The sequence below is a fragment of the Artemia franciscana genome, chromosome 17 (assembly GCF_032884065.1).
Source record: "Artemia franciscana chromosome 17, ASM3288406v1, whole genome shotgun sequence".
Lineage (NCBI taxonomy): Eukaryota > Metazoa > Arthropoda > Branchiopoda > Anostraca > Artemiidae > Artemia > Artemia franciscana.
In genome coordinates this window covers 18969610-18992418 of record NC_088879.1, presented here as the reverse complement: position 1 = coordinate 18992418, position 22809 = coordinate 18969610, and the positions used below count along the sequence as shown (strand labels likewise).

The 22809-nt window shown below is 35.5% G+C and overlaps 1 protein-coding gene across 2 annotated transcripts in view; it reads left to right on the top strand.

Annotated features, from left to right (window-relative positions):
• LOC136037962 (neuronal acetylcholine receptor subunit beta-4-like) overlaps positions 1 to 22809 on the top strand; it is a 70016-nt gene that overhangs the window by 36631 nt on the left and 10576 nt on the right. For both annotated transcript variants that reach the window (XM_065720847.1, XM_065720848.1), the window contains 4 exons: positions 4272 to 4426; positions 7809 to 8034; positions 17013 to 17187; positions 19438 to 19590. In XM_065720847.1, coding sequence (XP_065576919.1) covers positions 4272 to 4426; positions 7809 to 8034; positions 17013 to 17187; positions 19438 to 19590 — 709 coding nt within the window. The remainder of the gene's footprint in view (positions 1 to 4271; positions 4427 to 7808; positions 8035 to 17012; positions 17188 to 19437; positions 19591 to 22809) is intronic.

Here is a 22809-nt window from a genome sequence, read left to right as displayed (position 1 = left end):
TTGGTGAGTCGCCTTTCATTTGATTTGGCTGGTTTTTATTCTGTGTCTTTCTCTCATCGTTAAGTTTACTTCTTAAAAAAAGCAACTATGACATAAAAATAGGAAATTTCGTACGTATATAATTAGGCACTTGAAAATCATATTGGGCCTCCAGGATTTGATAGGGCGACAAATTAAATATGAAATTTTTTGTGTAATTGCATAAGCCCTTAGCTAATTACATAATCAGCGTAATTTGTATTTTCCATGTTTGGTTACTTCAACTTAAGTTGAGACGGGAACACAACCAGTGCTTTAAGCAAGTGAAAATTGTTCTGAGGCCACCAATACATGAGGAGTGACTGGCAGAAACTATCCCGTTGAACTGATTTGTTGAACCCGTGGAACTTTTCCTAAAGATGGGTTATTATTAAATTTTTTAAGTGAAAATAAAAAAAAGGGTCTTGTCCAGTGAAAAAGCTCCTCGGAGAAATATCCCCTGGTTTATTGTAAAAGCTTCAAAAGGTTAGATTTTGTTTTAATTTTTTTTTTACCACCGAAGACGAATTGGCGGAGATACTTGCCGAAATATATGTTTATTATCGTTTCATATTTCTCCACTGGCTGACACTGCCCTCGTTTTTTTCGCCTATTTTGTCTTATTTTTCATTTATTTTTTTTTCTTCTTTGCTTCATACGCCATTTTTTCACATGAGCGTAAAGGGTGATGATAGAACTTAAGGAGTACTCACTCCACTTTTACGCCACTAGTTTGTGCTTTATTACTAACAATAAACTTTCTATTCAAGTCGTTTTTATGGCACTTGGTATTAACCAAGTGAATATAGTAATCACAAATTCTGTCGGTCTGTTTGTCTGTCTGTCAGTCTGTCGGTCCCGATTTCGCTACTTTAGGCACTTCCAGGTAAGCTAGGACGATGAAATTTGGCAGGCGTATCATGGATCGGACTAGATTAAATTAGAAATAGTGACTAATAGAAATAGAAACGACTAATCAGGAAACCTGAATCTGATGATATGTTTTTCATTAAAATTATATGACTTCTAGGGTGTCTTACCCGCTTTTTATAGCACTTGGTATTAACCAAGTGACATATAGCAATCTCAAATTCTGTCGGTCTGTCCCGGGTTTGCTACTTTTGGCACTTCCAGGTAAGCTAGGACGATGAAATTTGTCAGGCGTATCTCGGACCGGATCAGATTAAATTAGAAATAGTCGTTTTCCCGATTTGACCATCTGGGATGGAGTGGGGGGCCCGTTAATTCGGAAAAAATTAGAAAAATTGAAGTATTTTTAACTTACCAACGGTTGGTCTGATCTTAATGAAATTTAGTGTTTGGAAGGATATCGTGTCTCAGAGCTCTTATTTTAAATCCTTCCGATCAGATTTTGTGACATTGGGGGGGGGGGAGTTGGAAGGGGAAAACCTAAAATCTTGGAAAACACTTAGAGTGGAGGGATCGGGATGAAACTTGGTTGGAAAAATGGGTATAATTTCTAGATACATGATTGACATAAGTGGAATGGATCCGCTCTCTTTGGGGTAGTTCGAATGAGGGAGGGTTAATTCTAAAAAATTAGAAAAATAAAGTATTTTTAACGGGTGATCGGATCTCAATGAAAATCGATATTAAAAGGATATCATGTCTCAAAGCTCTTTTTTTAAATCCTGACCGGATCTGGTGATATTGGGGGGAGTTTGGAGGGGACCTAAAATCATGGAAAACGGAAATCTTAGAAAATACTTAAAGCGAAGAGATCAGGATGAAACTGGATGGGAAGAATAAAAACAAGTCTAAGAATCGTGACTGACATAACCGGACTAGATCCGCTCTCTTTGGTGGAGTTGGGAGGGGGGAATTCGGGAAAATGAGGTATTTTTAACTTACGAATGGGTGATCAGGTCTTAATGAGATTCGGTATTTAAAACGATCTTGTGCTTTAAAGCTCTTATTTTAAACTCCAATATTGGGGGAGTTGGAGGGAGAAAGAAGAATTCTTGGAAAACGCGAAAATTGGGGTATTTTTTATCTTACGAATAGGTGATCTGTTCTTAATGAAGCTCGATATATAGAAGGATCTTATGTCTCAGATGCTCCATTTTCGAATCGAATTGGATCCGGGGACATAGAGGTTGGAGGAGGGAAACAGAAAGCTCGTAAAACGCTTAGAGTGGAGAGATCGGGATGAAACTTGGTTGGAAAAATGGGTATAATTTCTAGATACATGATTGACATAAGTGAAATGGATCCGCTCTCTTTGGGGTAGTTGGAGGGAGGGAGGGTTAATTCTAAAAAATTAGAAAAATAAAGTATTTTTAACCAGTGGTCGGATCTCAATGAAAATTGATATTTAAAAGGATATCATGTCTCAAAGCTCTTATTTTAAATCCTGACCTGATCTGGTGATATTGGGGGGAGTTTGGGGGGGGGCCTAAAATCATGGAAAACGGAAATCTTAGAAAATACTTAAAGCGAAGACATCAGGATGAAACTGGATGGGAAGAATAAAAACAAGTCTAAGAATTGTGATTGACATAACCGGACCAGATTTGCTCTCTTTGGTGGAGTTGGGAGGGGGGAATTCGGGAAAATGAGGTATTTGTAACTTACGAATGGGTGATCAGGTCTTAATGAGATTCGGTATTTAGAACGATCTTGTGCTTTAAAGCTCTTATTTTAAATTCCAATATTGGGGGAGTTGGAGGGAGAAATCAGAATTCTTGGAAAACGCGAAAATTGGGGTATTTTTTGTCTTACGAATAGGTGATCTGTTCTTAATGAAGCTCGATATATAGAAGGATCTTATGTCTCAGATGCTCCATTTTCGAATCGAATTGGATCCGGGGACATAGAGGTTGGAGGAGGGAAACAGAAAGCTTGTAAAACGCTTAGAGTGGAGAGATCGGGATGAAACTTGATGGGAAGAATAAGCACAAGTTCTAGATACGTGATTGACATAATTTGAATGGACTCGTTCTCTTTGGAGGAGATGGGGGGAGTTAATTTGGAAAAATTAGAAAAATTTAGGTATTTTTATCTTAAGAACGGGTGACCGGATCTTAAAAAAATTTGATATTTAGATGGAATTCATGTCTCAGAGTTCTTCTTTCAAATCCCGACCAGATCTGTTGACATTAGAGAGAGTTGGAGGGGGAATCAGAAATCTTGGAAAACGTTTAGAGTGGAAGGATCGGGATGAAGCTTGGTGGATAGGATAAGCAAAAGTCGTAGATACGGGATTGACGTAACCGTACTGGATTCGCTCTCTTTGTGGGATTTGGGGGGAGGGGTTCAGTGCTTTGGCGTGTTTGATGCTTCTGAACGTGCTAGGACGATGAACATTGGTAGGGGTCCCAGAGAGCTGCACAAATTTTGACAAAGTTGTTTTCCCAGATATCGACCATCTGGGGGGCTAAAGAGAGAGGAAAAATTAAAAAAAAATGTGATATTTATAAACGTGATATTTATAAACGAGTGGGTGATTGGATCTTAATGAATTTTGATGTTTAGAAGGACATCGTGACTCAGAGCTCTTATTTTAAATCCTGACCGGCATTAAGCCTCCGATTTTCATTTGAATCAATCTATTGATTCTTAGAATTTTGTTAGAGCTCATACCATATGAGCTCTTAGCTCTTGTTATTATGTTGAAAGTGATTGAGCCCAATGAAGAGCATTTACTGTTGCATACATTATTTTAAATGAGGTAAAAAATCATATTGAATTTATTCTGCAGATATCTGTCAAATAAAATACTTGACATGGAACACTAGATCAATTATTTGAATTGTCATATTTTTCAAAGTGCAATTCAAACCTTAGTGTCAACTGCGAGGGGACGAGGGGAGTAGTGTTCCCCTTATATGCACTATGTAATCTGTTCGTTTTAAGTCTTCTGAAGTACCAAAAGAGTGAAATTGTTAACTTCCCTTTAAGTTGTTGTCACTGAAGAGGGCGGAGGTGTTACTTAAAAAAAAGCATATACATAAATAAATACCAAAGTCATCTTTTCGTTGTATTGAGAGGAAATAGGCTGTTCAGACTAGTCTTCACTTTCCGACTAAAAGTATTAGTAACCTTTCAAGCCCGCCCACTTCTACTTGGGTAGATATATTTTTACCTTGAAGTGCATTCTCAGTAGCCTAATTGGCTGCCAAATTACGATTATAATGTAATCCATTAAATATCACACCTTCATTTGTTAAACTTAATCTTTGAACTAAGCATTGCTAAATAATATTAGAAAGGTGATAAAATTAATTTTCCAGAGAGAAAATGAATCAGTGTTCAATGTAAATGGCTTTCTACAGATACATTGGAAAGATAAACGACTTGCATGGAATGAGTCTCACTACGAAGGATTGAATATACTGCACATCCCTTCAGAATTGATCTGGAAACCACAAATATCACTTGCAAATAGGTGAGATATTGACAACATTAATAAATGCCTAGATGAGGTGTTAGATAGCACTTCTAACATATTAGAGGCTTATACCCTTCTCACAACTATGGTTTTTTTCCCGTGTTCTATTTGATCTCTAGCATATACAAAGTTTTTTTCTTTTCAGATATTGATTATTTATCCTTTGTCTACCTATTTTGAATGCTTGAATAACATGTTTTGGCCTTAACTAAGTTGGAACAAAGGGCATGGCAGTCAACTCAAGTTTCTTTTTCCTCCTTCTAAATTGATTTTTGTAGCATTGTACCTTTTCAATTGCTCGAATGTATACTTATATTCAATTTTCCCAAATCAAATTTATATTCATAGCATTGTGTCTTTTCAGTTACTCTCGAAGATTTTGAAGTAGGTAAAATTTTTAGTACCATATGATGTACTGTATTATTTAACATCATTTTTACGCGTTTGCAAAATAAATGGTTGTAGTCTTCTTCTTTTGGTTAGTCTGGAGATTATACCTCATATAAATCTTGTGTTAATTTTCTCACCGCTTCTCCTGGTCTCATAAAGCTGAAATTTGGCATATGTACTAATACTCAATGACAGTGACTCAATGACTCTCCTAATTTGCAAACATAAAGCCCAAATTAAGTATTTTTTACGCAGTCCGTCGTCTGTCACTTTTGTTTTTCCAGGTCTTATTTCGATACTTTTTAATTATTCAGAACATACTCAAGAATTTTGATCTGTAGATCTATAGGAACTGGTTTCATATTTCATAGCCATAAGGCAAGTGACGGATGACATGCTGTATTATACTTACATAGTTTGGGCTGTATATTTACACATTAAGGGCAGAGGGGTAAAGTGTTTGGACAGTGTGAAGTTAGAAATCAATTCTTACTGAATAATATGCAGAATAATTGTAGCTAACGGATTTTGTGTACAGACTCACTATACTTTATCCCCAACTCCCTATTGTGCGAATACATATAAAGCCCAGATTATACAAGTCCAATGCATTCTGTCACTTGTCACTTGCGTGTGGCCATGACAATGGTTTTCTCAGATTGCATCAAAGAGAGTTTAAGCTTGAGTGTGTTCTAAATAATTAACAAGTTGTCTTATTTTGTCACATTTGGTTCAACCTACGGGTATACAGGTTGAAATAAAATATATGCACTGGCAGTGAACATGGGAAGTAAGTAATTTGGGTTATATATTTGCATATTATGGGGGGGGGATTGGGTATTCATGAAGACCATTTTTGAACTGCTCTGATGCAAAGCCTTTGCAATGTTCTTCTTTTGCAATTTCTTACAGTGCAAACTTCTAATTTCTTTGACATTTTCAGATTTTACTAGAAAGTAGAAATGCCTTACATAAATTGGTAGAAATACTCTACGATTGCTTTAGAGCAATCTTTTTTTTATAATTTAATTACGCAGCAACACCACTGTTTTGGTATATTTTTTTCTCGTGATTGGTGGTCTCTAGGTTGGACACGGTAAATGATACATCCCAAAACTTCTTTTCCAATATGGGATTGTGAAATAAAGAAAAGAACATTTCTGAAAAAACATAGTTTTCTTGCTTACTGAAATAAACAAAACAGTCATACCTTTGAAACTTGATTTCTTAGGAATAAGTTTGGGACGGCGTTAATCTTGAAAATTATAGTTTTAAGCACTATGACTAAAAACTATAAGAAACCTCAAAAGTAGTGATGGGGGCAATACTCCAGAAGGAACATCCTTATTTGGGCTCTAAAGATTGCCTATACTAAATTAGAGCATTGATTTAACATTACCTAAAGCATTGGATCATTAGTATAATCCAGCCAACATCTCGTTTTCTAATACATTTCTGGACATGATTAACAAGATAAAGTAAACTTTTTTGTTAGGTCTCAAATTGGACTAATAAAATTTATGATATAGTATTGAACTTTACATGACAGCATCTATAACATATACATAGTGTAACCGCTTGTACCATTATATTCATGGTAAAGAGTGCTTATATCAGCACTTCTTTTAGAGGGGCTTTATAGTCAATAATGCTGTAAACAGTGAGACACAAGGTTACGGCCGTGTCATTTTAGGAATATTTTGGGTGGTCACTATTTATTCCTCTCCTCAAACACTCTGTCCAAGCTTTGGCCCAGAAGTTTGAGTGACACCAGAACCCGCTCTCGCCTTCCCAGTGTCATCTACGAACCAGTTTAAAAAAAACTGAGAATCAAAACGCTTCTAGACCGTGTTCTCGACATTCATGGAGTTCTCGACCATGAAACTCCAGGGTTGTGTTGAGGTTGTTCTGTGACAAGAAATCTTAAATGAAAATAAAGAGAAACTTCATTAAGACTTTACAGTATTGCAATGCTGACCTCCTGTTCATGGTAAATACATTACTTTGTATTTTAGTAACAATTCCAGTCACTTCCGCTGGGCCAGAAAAACTCTTTTCCTCATTGAAGTTGCAAAATACCTACTTGAGAAAAACAACTTCTCAAGAATGGCTAAAGGATCTTGCGATGGCATCAAGGCCATATCCAGGGGTTTAAGGGGTTCAGCCCCCCTGAAATGTTTGTCTGAATCCTGAAAAAATTCTTTTGTAAAACACCCCCGAAAAAAAAACCTGGACACAGCCCTGAAATGCATACATACACGAATCAGGGTCACTGAGTATGAAGTATTCAATGAAATTCCTATCAAGTTACGAAGACTCGAAAGTTTCTTTAGAAAAAACTTTTATTTTCAACCTAAAACCTCTTGACCCTCAGACAATCCCTTTTCATATTAGCTACAGATTTAAATTACATGCAGAATTCAAGTTTCTTCAGTATGGCATAGAGTGCCCAAGATATGCAAAAGATAGAGGTACACCAGGATAAGGCCTTGCTAGATTGTCTCTAGCCATCATAAAAACAATTAAATCCACCCAATACCAGAAGACTTTTCTGGCTGCACCCCTGCATCAAAATTTTTAGACTAGCTAGATCCAGTTGATGTTGAACTACAAATGAGTATACTTGGGGTCTTGTCACTCACTAGCCCTCATATTTTATGCCATCCAAACCAGTTCAGTTTAAAAATGGGATGTCGTACTGAAAATTGGCAGAAATATCGGTTATTTTTTATTGGAAACGGACTGTTTTATTCACACCTAAGAAGAATCTTATTATTGCCTGCTAGACAGACAACAAATTCTTAGATAAAATTTTCGTTCCATAAAACTCTTATGCACATTTTTTAATGAATTTGGGGAAATGTTTATTTTTCCATTTTATTTATTTTGTTACTTTTTATTTATTTGGTGGTAAGTCTTGTTTGGAAGCTTAAGTTTCTCAGCCTAGAAATTATTTAAGTATCAAGATGGACTTAAAATACTTTTTCAGCATTGATCACACGATGAATTACATGAATGCTGCAACTCATGTTACGATTATGCCGGGAGGAGTTGTTTTGATGATTGTTCCTGCATCTTTCCATGCTCTATGTGAGATTGACTTACGTAACTATCCTTGGGACACTCAGAAGTGCAGTCTTATATTTTATAGCTACTTCAACGGTGGAGACAGAATAGATATTAATCTGCTGTATGATACGAATCCAGAATACTCGGTAAGTACTGTTCTGCTGCTGTGCCACCAAGACCAAACCAAATGTCTAGATTTTTTCCAGATTTGTTTGCCGTAGAAATGCTGAAGGTTTGATTCATTTCAATTCTAAACGAAAACGGTTATATACTACAAGGAAAATATTATTAATTACTAAATTTTGTATGAGAAAATCCATTTAGCCAACACGTTAGGTTTCACTTCGTTTTTATTTTATTCTGTTTTTCGTATATTAGTTATTAATTGTGTCAAACACCAATGATAATAGTGGTTTTATTTGCAAATTTATTTCGAGGAATTTAGTAGTTAATCTTTCGTGGATAAATAATTAAAATCAAATTTACCCCTGGAAAAAAGTGGCTTCTGTTTTTCAGAGGCAGCACTCTAGCGCTACCTAAAAAAAAAAGGGTTATACACTTTCAGTGCATATTTTTTTTTACCAGTCACTTCGTATGTAAGGAGTGGTTTTAGAAACTTTGTAATTAGCTCGCTCAATTTGAAACTAAAAGTTCTAATGCGCTTTCTAAGATTCGGTAGTAACTGGAGTGGAACCAGCCCCCTCTTTTGTCTTCTTTTGCTACTTGGCTCCCGGCACCACCATCCCAAAAGTTTAAAAAATAGTTTGAACTAAAATCGATTAGTTGTGGGCATCAAGTCATCAAGTCTTGCATTAAGCCCCTTAATGCAGGATTTCTTAGGATCCTTTCTTAGGATTGTGTAAAAATGATGTTAGTTCATTTGTTAATAGATAGATATGTCTATATATTATCCGTATATGCGTCATTCCTAGGGTAGTAAAACTAAGGTAGAAAGTCATAGAGCTAAGATAGTCATAATAGAACCTATAGTTTTCCAAGTGTTAGGTTCGATGGCACGGGTAAACGGCGGGAGTAAGTGTGCCTGATAAAAAAATTTATTTTATTTTTTGAAATATTCAAAAGGTCCCCATGATTTTTTCATGTAGCGAAGATGTGACTTCCCAGCCTTCGGGCTAATGGCCATAAATAATACAAATTGCCAACTGCTTCCAAAGAAGCCCTATAATGGAGAATGAGGCTTGTCTTTTAGTTGGAGTGACGAAATTAAAATTTTAAGGGATCCGTCTCTTGGTATGAATGAATGATTCTTTGACAAAACAACAAATCAATTAAACAAACATAGCCACTGATAGAAGGTCAAATCACCTGTACGTAGTTGCTCCATTAATTAATTAAATCATATTATTATTACCATATAAATTTTATTTACCATATAAATCCAGAATACTCGGTAAGTACTGTTCTGCTGCTGTGCCACCAAGACCAAACCAAATGTCTAGATTTTTTCCAAATTTGTTTGCCGTAGAAATGCTGAAGGTTTGATTCATTTCAATTCTAAACGAAAACGGTTATATACTACAAGGAAAATATTATTAATTACTAAATTTTGTATGAGAAAATCCATTTAGCCAACACGTTAGGTTTCACTTCGTTTTTATTTTATTCTGTTTTTCGTATATTAGTTATTAATTGTGTCAAACACCAATGATAATAGTGGTTTTATTTGCAAATTTATTTCGAGGAATTTAGTAGTTAATCTTTCGTGGATAAATAATTAAAATCAAATTTACCCCTGGAAAAAAGTGGCTTCTGTTTTTCAGAGGCAGCACTCTAGCGCTACCTAAAAAAAAAAGGGTTATACACTTTCAGTGCATATTTTTTTTTACCAGTCACTTCGTATGTAAGGAGTGGTTTTAGAAACTTTGTAATTAGCTCGCTCAATTTGAAACTAAAAGTTCTAATGCGCTTTCTAAGATTCGGTAGTAACTGGAGTGGAACCAGCCCCCTCTTTTGTCTTCTTTTGCTACTTGGCTCCCGGCACCACCATCCCAAAAGTTTAAAAAATAGTTTGAACTAAAATCGATTAGATTGTGTAAAAATGATGTTAGTTCATTTGTTAATAGATAGATATGTCTATATATTATCCGTATATGCGTCATTCCTTGGGTAGTAAAACTAAGGTAGAAAGTCATAGAGCTAAGATAGTCATAATAGAACCTATAGTTTTCCAAGTGTTAGGTTCGATGGCACGGGTAAACGGCGGGAGTAAGTGTGCCTGATAAAAAAATTTATTTTATTTTTTGAAATATTCAAAAGGTCCCCATGATTTTTTCATGTAGCGAAGATGTGACTTCCCAGCCTTCGGGCTAATGGCCATAAATAATACAAATTGCCAACTGCTTCCAAAGAAGCCCTATAATGGAGAATGAGGCTTGTCTTTTAGTTGGAGTGACGAAATTAAAATTTTAAGGGATCCGTCTCTTGGTATGAATGAATGATTCTTTGACAAAACAACAAATCAATTAAACAAACATAGCCACTGATAGAAGGTCAAATCACCTGTACGTAGTTGCTCCATTAATTAATTAAATCATATTATTATTACCATATAAATTAATATACAAAAAAGAAGAGGGGAGAAAAATTTAAACCTACACAAGGGACCCGCTTTCACCCTGTGTCTCGACCAGGGATAAACTTTTTGACCTGTGTTTAAATGAAGAAACTGATTCAGACCCCCTAATGCTTTCCGGGAGCAATAATTTAAATTCACAAATCATTGGGCTGAGAGGAACTTAATATATACATACATTTTTTTTAGGTCCAGCCCTCCTTTCCTTCAAAAAAAATAGTGCTAAAAAAGGAACAAACAAACTTTTCTCACATGGCCGTAAGCTTATACCCCTGCACTGTTGTTTAGACTTGTTAGCAAAATCCAATCATGAGAGATTTTTAATTTGTTTAATTAGTGAATCAAAGTAGGCCAGGAGCCCCTCCAAAGGCCCCCCTCCTCCCCTTATATTCAAATTTTACCATAAAAGCAAGAATTTTGCGATTTTTTCACTGGATTCATACAATAATTTTAACTTGTATGAAATGAAATACACAGTTCGACTTCTCCAATACCATTCTCACTGTCAAATTTTCATCAGAAAGGTACACAGACGTTCTCTCGGATTGACTTTGAAATTTACGTGGCATGTGCCGTGGGCTAATAGGATATGGAAATAATAATTTGCAGAGGTGCAAACCACTTTTCTGACGTTTGCACTAAAGTGCTCAGATCTTACATGGCGAGAATATAGAGACAAGAGGAGATAGAGAATGAATTTTAAGCCATGTAAGCTACTTCTAAGCCATTCCCTTCACTTTGTTCCTCACAAAATTACCCGGCTCCGCAGACAATTTAGTGAGCAAATTAAGGCAATCAAGCAGAATTCCCTCAACGAATTATAGAGCCCATATTTGTCTGGTAAAGGCATAAGCGGGTTTGAAAGTTTCAAACGTTAGGCATTTCCCGACTTATGAAACATTGATACGTCTTAGTGCATAGACTCCAAAGGCAAAGAGTCTAGCATTTCATTGGTAGAATGTCCGCATGTGTAGGTACCTTACTCCTTCACCTTCTTCCAAGACAAAAGTTAGCCTTCCCCCCCCCCTAAAGTCCAAACACAGCCATAGACCCTTTGAAAAAGTTTTCCTCTAAATTGACTTTATTTGGCGGTATTAACAACTGCTGATGAAAAATCAACCCCCTCCCCCCCAAAAAAAAATAGTGTATCCACAAAACAGAGCCATAGGCCAAAAACAAAGTGAAAAAAAACTTCTAGAAATCAGCTCAAACAGCATCTTCTGGAACTTTCTGAAGTGTTTATTCACCAAGATCAAGTACTTCATTCTTAATATTAAATGAAAATTTGTTCGGAAAAGACTTGGTCACCCTGTCTACGTTTGTTCGAAACCTAAATACTTTCTCTATTTTGCAATTACCTGCAATTGTTTTGATTAACCATACATACAGAGACATAAACAACATTTATGGACTTATCCGGCCAATTAAAACAAGCAAGTTCTTATAGATATTATGTCTTATACTTACATACCTATCTCTCCTTATTCAGATCATTCAAAATCATAAATGGCTAAACCTATAGTCCGAATTAGTACATAATGTGTTATAGGTAATTTTTGAGTAAAAAACAAAACCGTTTTTCTACTTAGTAAATTGGATAGAGACGCACTTGAGCGAGGCCTTTGCCTCGCCCACCCATCCAATCACACAGGACAAACAGTAAAACAAATACAATCAACCAAAATAAGGGTTCATTCGATATGCAATACAGTAACGTGGTTAGTAAATATGAACCATTGTAAACTTGAAAGTAAAAATAACTCAAATCTAATAAGTTATTCCCAAAGTTGTCAGTATCAATCAGGACTCTTAAGGGAAATTAAATATAAAAAAACAAGGTTTTTTAATTGCAAGTAAGGAGGGATATTAACACTTAAACAAAGAGAAATTATTCCGTATATGAAAGACGTTGTCCTCTCCTTGACGCGTGGCTCTTTACGCTAACGCTTGACTCTTTTAAAAAGCGTTAGCGTAAAGAGCGAGCCGTTGAGGAGAGGACAACCCCTTTCATATACGGCGTTGAGGAGAGGACAACCCCTATCATATACGGAATAATTTCTCTTCGTTTTGATTGTTTATGTAAAACGAACAGAAAACACTTTCTTTCAGTTAAAAAAACTTCTTTTATTTGATTTCTGAACGTTTTTGAATTAATGCATATTTTGGTTTTGGATCACCGCGCACGAATAATTAAAATAAAATTTGCATATATCAGCTAAATGGTTTTCTCATGGTTTTAATCGGACGATTTTGATAAAAATAAAAAGGGTTGAGGCAGGAGGCCTAGTTGGCCTCCAATTTGTGGTTTCTTAAAAAGGCAACTAGAACTTTTAATTTCTTTTTACGAATGTTTTTATTAGTATTAAATATACATGACTAACAAATTAACTTACGTAACGAAATTCTATATTTGTATATTTTTATAAAGTGTATGAAGGGTTTCGCCCCCTCGTCCATTCCTTACTCTTTACACTAAAGCTTGCATCTTGTCCCAATTTTCAGGCTATTTGAGCCTTCGCCTGGGCGGTTGTGTGTATTTATAGTTTTTGTAATTTAGTAGTTAATAAAGATAGTTCATTCATTCTTTAAGAATCACAAAGGCCGTAGAATAAATAGTTGAAATTACTGAAAAAACTTCAGCATAAAGAGTGAGGTATTCTGGAGGAGATGAACCCCTTTATATAAGTAATAATTTCTGTTCTTCTTAGGCTTTAATGCTGCTCCTTACTTCTGGCTGAATTTTTTTTATTTATTTATTTATTTTTTGGATAGTTTTTGGATGAAAATTCTCTTCCCTCATGATGAATTCCTCCATGGAAAGATCCTCCCACATAACCCCTCTCCAAAACCATCTCCCCCTCCCCCTCAACATGAAAAAGGCCCCCTGAAAATGTCTGTACACTTCCCAATGACCCATACTATAGGTAAACAATGGTCAAGGTTTTTAACTTGCAGCCCCTTCCCTGGGGACTGCTGGGTATTAAGTCGTCACAAAAGACATAATTATTAGGCTTTTAGACTATGCTGAACAAAATGGGTATCTCAGATTTTCGATCCGGTGACTTTTGGGAAAAATGAGCGTAGGAGAGGGCCTAGGTGTCCTGTAATTTTTTTACTCACTCAAAAGGACACAAGAAATTTTAATTTCCGTTAGAATGAGCCCTCTCGCGAAATTGTGGGACCACTGGATCAATACAATCACACCTGGGAAAAGAACACAGGAAAACAAATATACACGAATGCGTCATCTGTCTTCTGGTAAAAAATACTAAATTCCACATTTTTGTAGATGGAAGCTTGAAACTTCTACAGTAGGGTTCTCTGATATGTTGAATTTGATATTGCGGTTTTCGTTAAGATTCAGTTACTTTTAGGGGGTGTTTACTCCTATTTTCTAAAATAAGGCAAATTTTCTCAGGTCGTGGCTTTTGATGGGTAAGACTAAACATGATGAAATTAATATATTTAAAATCAGCATAAAAATGTGATTCTTTTGATGTAACTATTGGTATTAAATTTCCGTTTTTTAGACTTTCGGTCACGATCGAGCTGGGTCGCACCTTGCTTACAGTTCGTTACCATGAACTGTTGAAAAACTATGATCATCTACTGAGAAAAAAACAATTCTGCGAGATCACTGGTTTGAATTTGAGAGTCACAATTCGGTTTCTAAGAATGCCGGTTCTGCTGCCATTTTTTGGTGAATTATGGTTTAAAAATGCGAGAATAATGTGTTTCAAAATGAAAGCTGTAAAAGACGTTCATCAGCATGTTTCAATCTGGCATCACGTAGCTACTAGAGCCTAGGTCAATTCCATGGTGGCCATAATAAGGGATAATATTTTTTCTCTCTTTTTTCCAACGTGACTAGTAAAACTGAAACGAGTTGAATTTGAACAAGTTGAATTAAGGCTTTAACACAGAGCAAAGTAGTCTTTGTGTCAAAAACTTCCACTTAAGGATCATTGTGCTAGCTAGATAAAAATACGTAAGGAGACATAGGTCTCCTTTTCATAATACCGCCACTTGGTGTCTTTTGAATTGCCATCGTGAAGGACAGCCACTTTTCTTTTATTCGTAACAGATTGAAGCCATGTTTTATCACCTTGCTATTTTCGCCCGTTACCATTAAAAATGTTTGTTCAGCCTACCTACCAAACGTTCTTTCTATTGTTTTAATTTGTGTTCTGATTTTTTCTATGCTTATATTCTTGCTTTAGCTTTCCTTACTATTACGTTGCATTTTGACCTATCTTCCAAAAAAAATCATAAAAACATGAAAATAATAAACAAATAAGGATAGTCACCCACGAATCTAACACTATCCAGTGTTTATTTTGGTGTAGGCCTATTTGATTTTGTTGATAAATAATGAAATGAATTATTGAAGAAGCCAAAGGAACAGTAAAAACTCTAATTAATACGAATCAGAATATTACTTCTTAGCACAAATTTATCAATTAATTTTCTTTGCTTGCTTGAAAATGGGACTTCAGCTGCTATCCGTATTGTACAGGAGTAACTCAACAGAACATATATCATGAAATTTTATTCCGTTCATCTTTCATTGTTTAATTTCTGCTTCGTGTTGGTCTCTATTTATTTTTCTATTCTTGATATTTTTTTTTAATCTATATTTTTATTAAGTTCCGACTTTTTTCTTTTTTTTTCACTTCGTTCTTTTAGACTAAATTAAATAAAAAAAAAACAAGTTTTTTTTAACTGAAAGTAAGGAGCAAAATTAAAACTTAAAACGAACAGAAACTACTTCGTATATGAAAGGGGCTGCTTCCTCACCAACACCCCGCTCTTGACGCTAAAGTTTGACTCTTTCTCTCAACTCTTCTTTTTAAAACAGTAAAAAACTTTAGCGTAAAGAGCGGGATGTTGGTGAGGAAGCAGCCCCTTTCATATACGAAGCAATTTCTGTTCGTTTTAAGTTTTAATTTTGCTCCTTACTTTCAGTTAAAAAAAACTTGTTTTTTTTTTTATTTAATTTCTGAACGTTTTTCCATCAATGCATGTTTTGATTTTGGCTCTCCGCAGAGGAATAATTAAAACGAAATTTGCATATTTATTTTTTTTTTGCTAAATGACTTTCTCATGATTTTGATTGAATGATTTTGAGAAAAAAGAGCGGGGGAGGAAGCCTAGTTGCCCTCCGATTTTTTGGTTAATTAAGATAAAGGCAACTAGAACTTTTAATTTTTTACGAATCTTTTTTTTAGTAAAAGATATACGTAACTTATAAATTAGCTTACGTAAAGAAGTTTTGTATTCTCATGTTTTTATTACATATATGAGGGGGTTCGCCCCCTCGTCAGTACCTCGCTCTTTACACTAAAGCTTAGATTTTGTCCCAATTCATTAAGAATGACCCCTGAATCACCAAAGCCGTTAAATAAATAGTTGAAATTACTAAAAATACTTTAGCGTAAAGATCGGGGTATTAGGAGGAGTTGAGCTCCTCATATGGGTAATAATTTCCGTTCGTTTTATGTTTTAATGCTGCTCTTTACTTCCAGCTGAAAAAACTTTTTCATATTTCTTTTTTCATTGTTTTTTTTTTAATAATGCTAGTAAATCCTGCGCTCCCTTCATGGAAATTTTCTTCTACCATGACAAATTCCTCCTTGGAAAGCTCCTCCAGCCTATCCCCCTATTCTCAATCCCTCCCCCCAACCAAAAAATCCTACTGAAAACGCCTACACACTTCCCAATAACCATTACTATATGTAAGCACTGGTCAAATTTTGTAACTTGTAGCCCCTCCCCCAGGGACTGTGGGGGAGTAAGTCATCCCAAAGACATAGTTTTTATGGTTTTTGACTATGCTGAACAAAATGGCTATCTTAAAATTTTGATCCGTTGACTTTAGTAAAAAAATGAGCGTGGGAGGGGGCCTAGATGCCCTCCAATTTTTTTGGTCACTTAAAAAGGGCACTAGAACTTTTCATTTCCGTTAGAATGAGCCCTCTTGCGACATTCTAGGACCACTTGGTCGATACGATGACCCCTGGGAAAAAAAAAAACAAAAAAAAAAAAAACAATCAAATAAACACGCACCCGTGATTTGTCTTCTGGCAAAAAATACGAAATTCCACATTTTTGTAGATAGGAGCTTGAAACTTCTACAGTAGGGTTCTCTGAGACGCTGAATCTGATGGTGTCATTTTTGTTAAGATCCTACGACTTTTAGGGGGTGTTTCCCCCTATTTTCCTAAATAAGGCAAATTTTCTCAGGCTCGTAACTTTTGATGGGTAAGACTAAACTTGATGAAACTTATATATTTAAAATCAGCATTAAAATGCGATTCTTTTGATGTAGCTATTGATATCAAAATTCAATTTTTTAGAGTTTTGGTTACTATTGAGCCGGATCGCTCCTTACTACAGTTCGTTACCACGAACTGTTTGACTAGTCTTTTGTTTTTACTGAGGGTGCTTCATTGTTTATTCAGGCAAAACATGCATTTCGCCCTTTTTAGTTTCGTTAATATAATGTTATATTGATAGCTTTTTTTTTACCAGTTAACAACCTACAAATTGATCAAGAACAATCAATGGCATGCAGTGATTGACAAAGCCGAAAGAGTCTTAACACCCGATGAAATGAATTACAAGGAATACCCTGAAATTTACTTTACATTTGAGCTGAAAAGAAAGTCACCATTGTTTATTTCAACTCTATTCCTTCCAGCAATAGGTAAATTAAGAGTTTATTTTATTGTAATATCGAAATGTAGAAACTACTTAATTAGAATAATTCTACCTAATTTAGATCCAGCCTAAGTAATGATGAGAAAAAAAGAGTGAGAAAGAGAGAGAGAAAAGTGAAAGAAGAGAGATGAAGAGATTTGAAGAAGAAACTAGAGAGAGACATGAAGAGCAGGAAAGAAAGACAGAGAGAGACCGGAAGAGACAAACAGAGAGCTGAAAGAAGAATTAGACCTTCGTAATATTAGATAGCTCTTTTTATTTTTATGTATTAATTTCCTTATATTATATAATCTTAGTCTAATCTTTAGCTTCTGTGGGGTTTCTTGGAGATTTCTTTGATTGTTTCTATTTACAGATAGATATAATTTCTGTTGGTAACATTAAACTGGTATAACAATATTTTACGATTTTCACATAATCACCTATTTATTTTCACTCAATCAAGTGATTTCTTTCATTGTTTCCATTTACAGATAGACATAATTTCTGTTGGTAAGAGTAAACTGGTATAACAATATTTTACGAAAGTTTCACATAATCACCTATTTATTTTCACTCAATCAAGTGATTTCTTTCATTGTTTCTATTTACAGACAGATATAATTTCTGTTGGTAACAGTAAACTGATATAACAAAATTTTACGAAAGTTTCACATAATCACCTATTTATTTTCACTCAATCAAGTGATTTCTTTCATTGTTTCTATTTACAGACAGATATAATTTCTGTTGGTAACAGTAAACTGATATAACAAAATTTTACGAAAGTTTCACATAATCACCTATTTATTTTCACTCAATCAAGTGATTTCTTTCATTGTTTCTATTTACAGACAGATATAATTTCTGTTGGTAACAGTAAACTGATATAACAAAATTTTACGAAAGTTTCACATAATCACCTATTTATTTTCACTCAATCAAGTGATTTCTTTCATTGTTTCTATTTACAGACAGATATAATTTCTGTTGGTAACAGTAAACTGATATAACAAAATTTCACGAAAGTTTCACATAATCACCTATTTATTTTCACTCAATCAAGTGATTTCTTTCATTGTTTCTATTTACAGACAGATATAGTTTCTGTTGGTAACAGTAAACTGATATAACAAAATTTTACAAAAGTTTCACATAATCACCTATTTATTTTCACTCAATCAAGTGATTTCTTTCATTGTTTCTATTTACAGACAGATATAATTTCTGTTGGTAACAGTAAACTGATATAACAAAATTTTACGAAAGTTTCACATAATCACCTATTTATTTTCACTCAATCAAGTGATTTCTTTCATTGTTTCTATTTACAGACAGATATAATTTCTGTTGGTAACAGTAAACTGATATAACAAAATTTCACGAAAGTTTCACATAATCACCTATTTATTTTCTCTCAATCAAGTGATTTCTTTCATTGTTTCTATTTACAGACAGATATAGTTTCTGTTGGTAACAGTAAACTGATATAACAAAATTTTACGAAAGTTTCACATAATCACCTATTTATTTTCACTCAGTCAAGTGATTTCTTTCATTGTTTCTATTTACAGACAGATATAATTTCTGTTGGTAACAGTAAACTGATATAACAAAATTTTACGAAAGTTTCACATAATCACCTATTTATTTTCACTCAATCAAGTGATTTCTTTCATTGTTTCTATTTACAGACAGATATAATTTCTGTTGGTAACAGTAAACTGATATAGCAAAATTTTACGAAAGTTTCACATAATCACCTATTTATTTTCACTCAATCAAGTGATTTCTTTCATTGTTTCTATTTACAGACAGATATAATTTCTGTTGGTAACAGTAAACTGATATAACAAAATTTTACGAAAGTTTCACATAATCACCTATTTATTTTCACTCAATCAAGTGATTTCTTTCATTGTTTCTATTTACAGACAGATATAATTTCTGTTGGTAACAGTAAACTGATATAACAAAATTTTACGAAAGTTTCACATAATCACCTATTTATTTTCACTCAATCAAGTGATTTCTTTTATTGTTTCTATTTACAGACAGATATAATTTCTGTTGGTAACAGTAAACTGATATAACAAAATTTTACGAAAGTTTCACATAATCACCTATTTATTTTCACTCAATCAAGTGATTTCTTTCATTGTTTCTATTTACAGACAGATATAATTTCTGTTGGTAACAGTAAACTGGTATAACAGTATTTTCACAAAAGTTTCACTTGCTCCTATTTATTTTACAGTTACTATGATAGTGTGCCTCCTGTCCTTATGGATGCCTCCAAACTGTCCAGAAAAAATGTATATGATTATCTCCAATATGGTTGTCCTATTTATGTATCTTGCGTACCTCAACTACATACTACCAACAAACTTGGAGCACCAGCCTACAGTTGGTAAGTATATTATCTACTCTAGAGCGTAAATGTAAAGCGTCTACTTAAAAAGCAATGTAAAAGAGAAAAACTCAGGAGCCTCTATGTCTCAAACAGTTCGTGGTAACGAACTATAAGTAAGGAGTGGCTCGGCTCAATAGTAGCCAAAACTTTAAAAAACTGAATTTCGATATCAATAGCTACATCAAAAGAACCAGCTTATTATGCTGATTCTAAATATACAAAATTCATCAAGTTTAATGTTAGCTATCAAAAGTTACGAGCCTGAGGTTGCCTGATTTTTGAAGTAGAGGAAAAGAGCCCCTAAAATTCAAGGAATCTTGATGAAAATCACACAGTCAGATTCAGCGGCTCCGAGAACCACACTATAGGAGTTTTAAGCTCCTATATACAAAAATTTGGATTTTTTTTATTTTTGCCATAAAACAGATCATTAATGCGTGAGTATTTTTTTTTTCCAGGGGTGATTCTATTGAAATAATGGTCCGTGAAGATCAGGAAAGGGCGAATGCAAACGCTTATTAAAATTTTCTAGTGCCCTTTTTAAGTGACGAAAAGGATTGGAGGGTAACTGCCCCCCCTCCCACGCCCGTTTATTTCTCAAAGTTATCGGATCAAAATTTTGAGATAGTCATTTTGTGCAGCATAGTTGAAAGATCAAATAACAGTGACTTTACCGGTACAATGAATCTCCACAGTCTGGGATAAGAGGCCTGGAAGTTATGAAATTTCCCTATTGTTTATGCAAAGTATTTTTTATTGGGAAGTTATACGTACATTTTTCGGGGGGGGGGAGGAATTTTGTTCTTGGGATGGATTTCCATTGAGAAAATCTTCCCCGGGGAGGGTAATTTCCGGGGGAGGGTGTGAAAATTCTAGGACAAATTTTACACTGGGGGGATTTGACAGAATTTCTAAACGAAACTGTGTCATATAATCTTTGCCAACCCAATTTTCAATGTGGGAACGTTCCGGGGGAATTATCCGGGGTCTATCTTTCGCGTGTTTTGATTTCCGGGAAAAATTTCTACGGAAGGTGGAATATCCGGAGTGATCGAGAAACCGACTAGAGATTAAAGTCTTTTCAAATGAAAGTATGCTAAGGATAATTTTTCAGGCTGAATCACCCGCTAGAAATTCGACGGCGATGGGTGATTTTCAGCGAGGATGGAACTGTCGGGAGGGAACTTGACGTAGGTGTGTGCACTTTACGTTGGATGAAATTTTCACAGAGTAGTTTTCCGTGATGGGGATATTTTATGGAGGCTGAGCCAGATTTACCTGCATTATTTTAAATCGATCAGAATTTAAATAAAAAACAAGTTTTTTTTAACTAAAGTAAGGAACAACATTAAAACTAAAAGCGAACAGAAATTATTTCGTATATGAATGGTTACTCCCTCCTCAATACCTTGCTCCTTACGCTAAAGTTTGACTGTTTGTCCCAATTTTTAAGAATGGCTACTGAAACACAGGGTCCGTTTAATAGACTTGTACCTGGGTCACGTTCGAGCCTTGTCCAGGCCCATCGTGGTATCCGGAATTTGCGGACAAGCGTCCTTCCATCGTTTTCGTTCAAGTTTGACTGGCTTTATTAACTGAATCCATTGTCTATTCCCGCAATGCCCGTGCTTCTTGAAACCTTCCAACGGCTAGAGGTCGGCCCTAACTGTCAATAACCATGTCTTCTTCTGTCCTCCTGGCTTCTTCTTCCAGTGTGTAAGGGGTTGGAACTAGCGCTGTTTGACTAAAGAGTCATCTGGTCGGCGCAGCGTATGCCCGAACCACCGTGGACATCTCGCTTTAACAACATCAGAGACAATTGGCATATCACCACATCTTCTTCTGATGACATCATTAGAGACGCGGTCAGAGAGACACAGGCTAAGAATACAACGCAGACACTTGTGGTGGAAGATGTTCAGGTCATTAGCTTCCCTATCTCTGAGGGGCCACGTTTCGCAACCGTTAAGAAGTACAGAGCGGAACAGCGCGTTACATATCCGGAGCTTTGTTCGAAGAGAGATTTTGTTTCGTTTTATACTTCCGAAGCTGAAAGAATGCTGCCAAGACTGTGGAGATGCGGTTTTGTATTTTATTTATATTTTTGCCCCTAGGACTCATTAGGGAGCCTCGGTGTTTGAAATTCTGGACCTCCTTGATTGGGATATCATTTAATGTGATATAGCCCACAGGTGCGCATTGATTTTGTTTTCAATTGGCTGATCTTTAGTCCGGTAGCAAGGGATCTAGCAGTAATGTCGTCTATCATGAGCTGTGCTTCTGTTACGGACGCATCCAAGATATCTACATCATCGGCGTAATCAAGGTCTGTTATTAATAGTGTTGGACTGATTGCCACACCTTTGTATTTGTCAGGAGTCTTCATGATCTGGTCGATGACAAAGTTAAATAAGATGAGTGATAAGGCAAAACCCTGTCGCACTCCTTCGTCAATTGGTAGTTCTTTAGAGATTCTGATATCCCTCCTTTAGAGATCCCCTGTAGAGATTTCCCTCGTGATAAGCGTGAACTAGACGGAGATATTTTCTTAGACCACATTGGCCTGCCGTAACATAAACAAAGAAAACGATCCAAAATAAGGTTTTTAAAGGCCAAATTTCAAAGTTGTTCGTTAGTATCCGTCGATGGCAGGTCATATTTGTTATGGCACTTGGTATTAACCAAGTGACATATAGCAATCGTGAATTCTGTGGGTCTGTCTGTCTGTCGGTCTGTCTGTCCCGGTTTTGCTACTTTAGGCCCTTCCAGGTAAGCTAGGACGATAAAATTCGGCAGGCGTATCAGGGACTGGACTATATTAAATTAGAAATAGTCTTTTTCGCGATTTGACCATCTGTAGGGATTGAGGGGTCGGTTAATTCGGAAAAAATAGAAAAAATGAAGTATTTTTAACTTACGAACAGGTGATGGGATCTTAATAAAATTTTATGTTTGGAAGGATATCGAGTCTCAGAGCTCGTATTTTAAATCCCGACCAGATCCGCTGAAATCGGGGGGAGTTGGGGGGCCTAAAATCTTGGAAAACGCTTAGAATGGAGCGATCGGGATGAAAATTGGTGGGAAAAATAAGCAGAAGTCCTAGATACGTGATTGACATAACCGGAACGACTCTGCTCTGTTTGGGGGAGTTGAGGGGGGGGGCTAATTCTGAAAATTAGAAATAAGTGAGGTATTTTTAACTTACGAAGGAGTGAT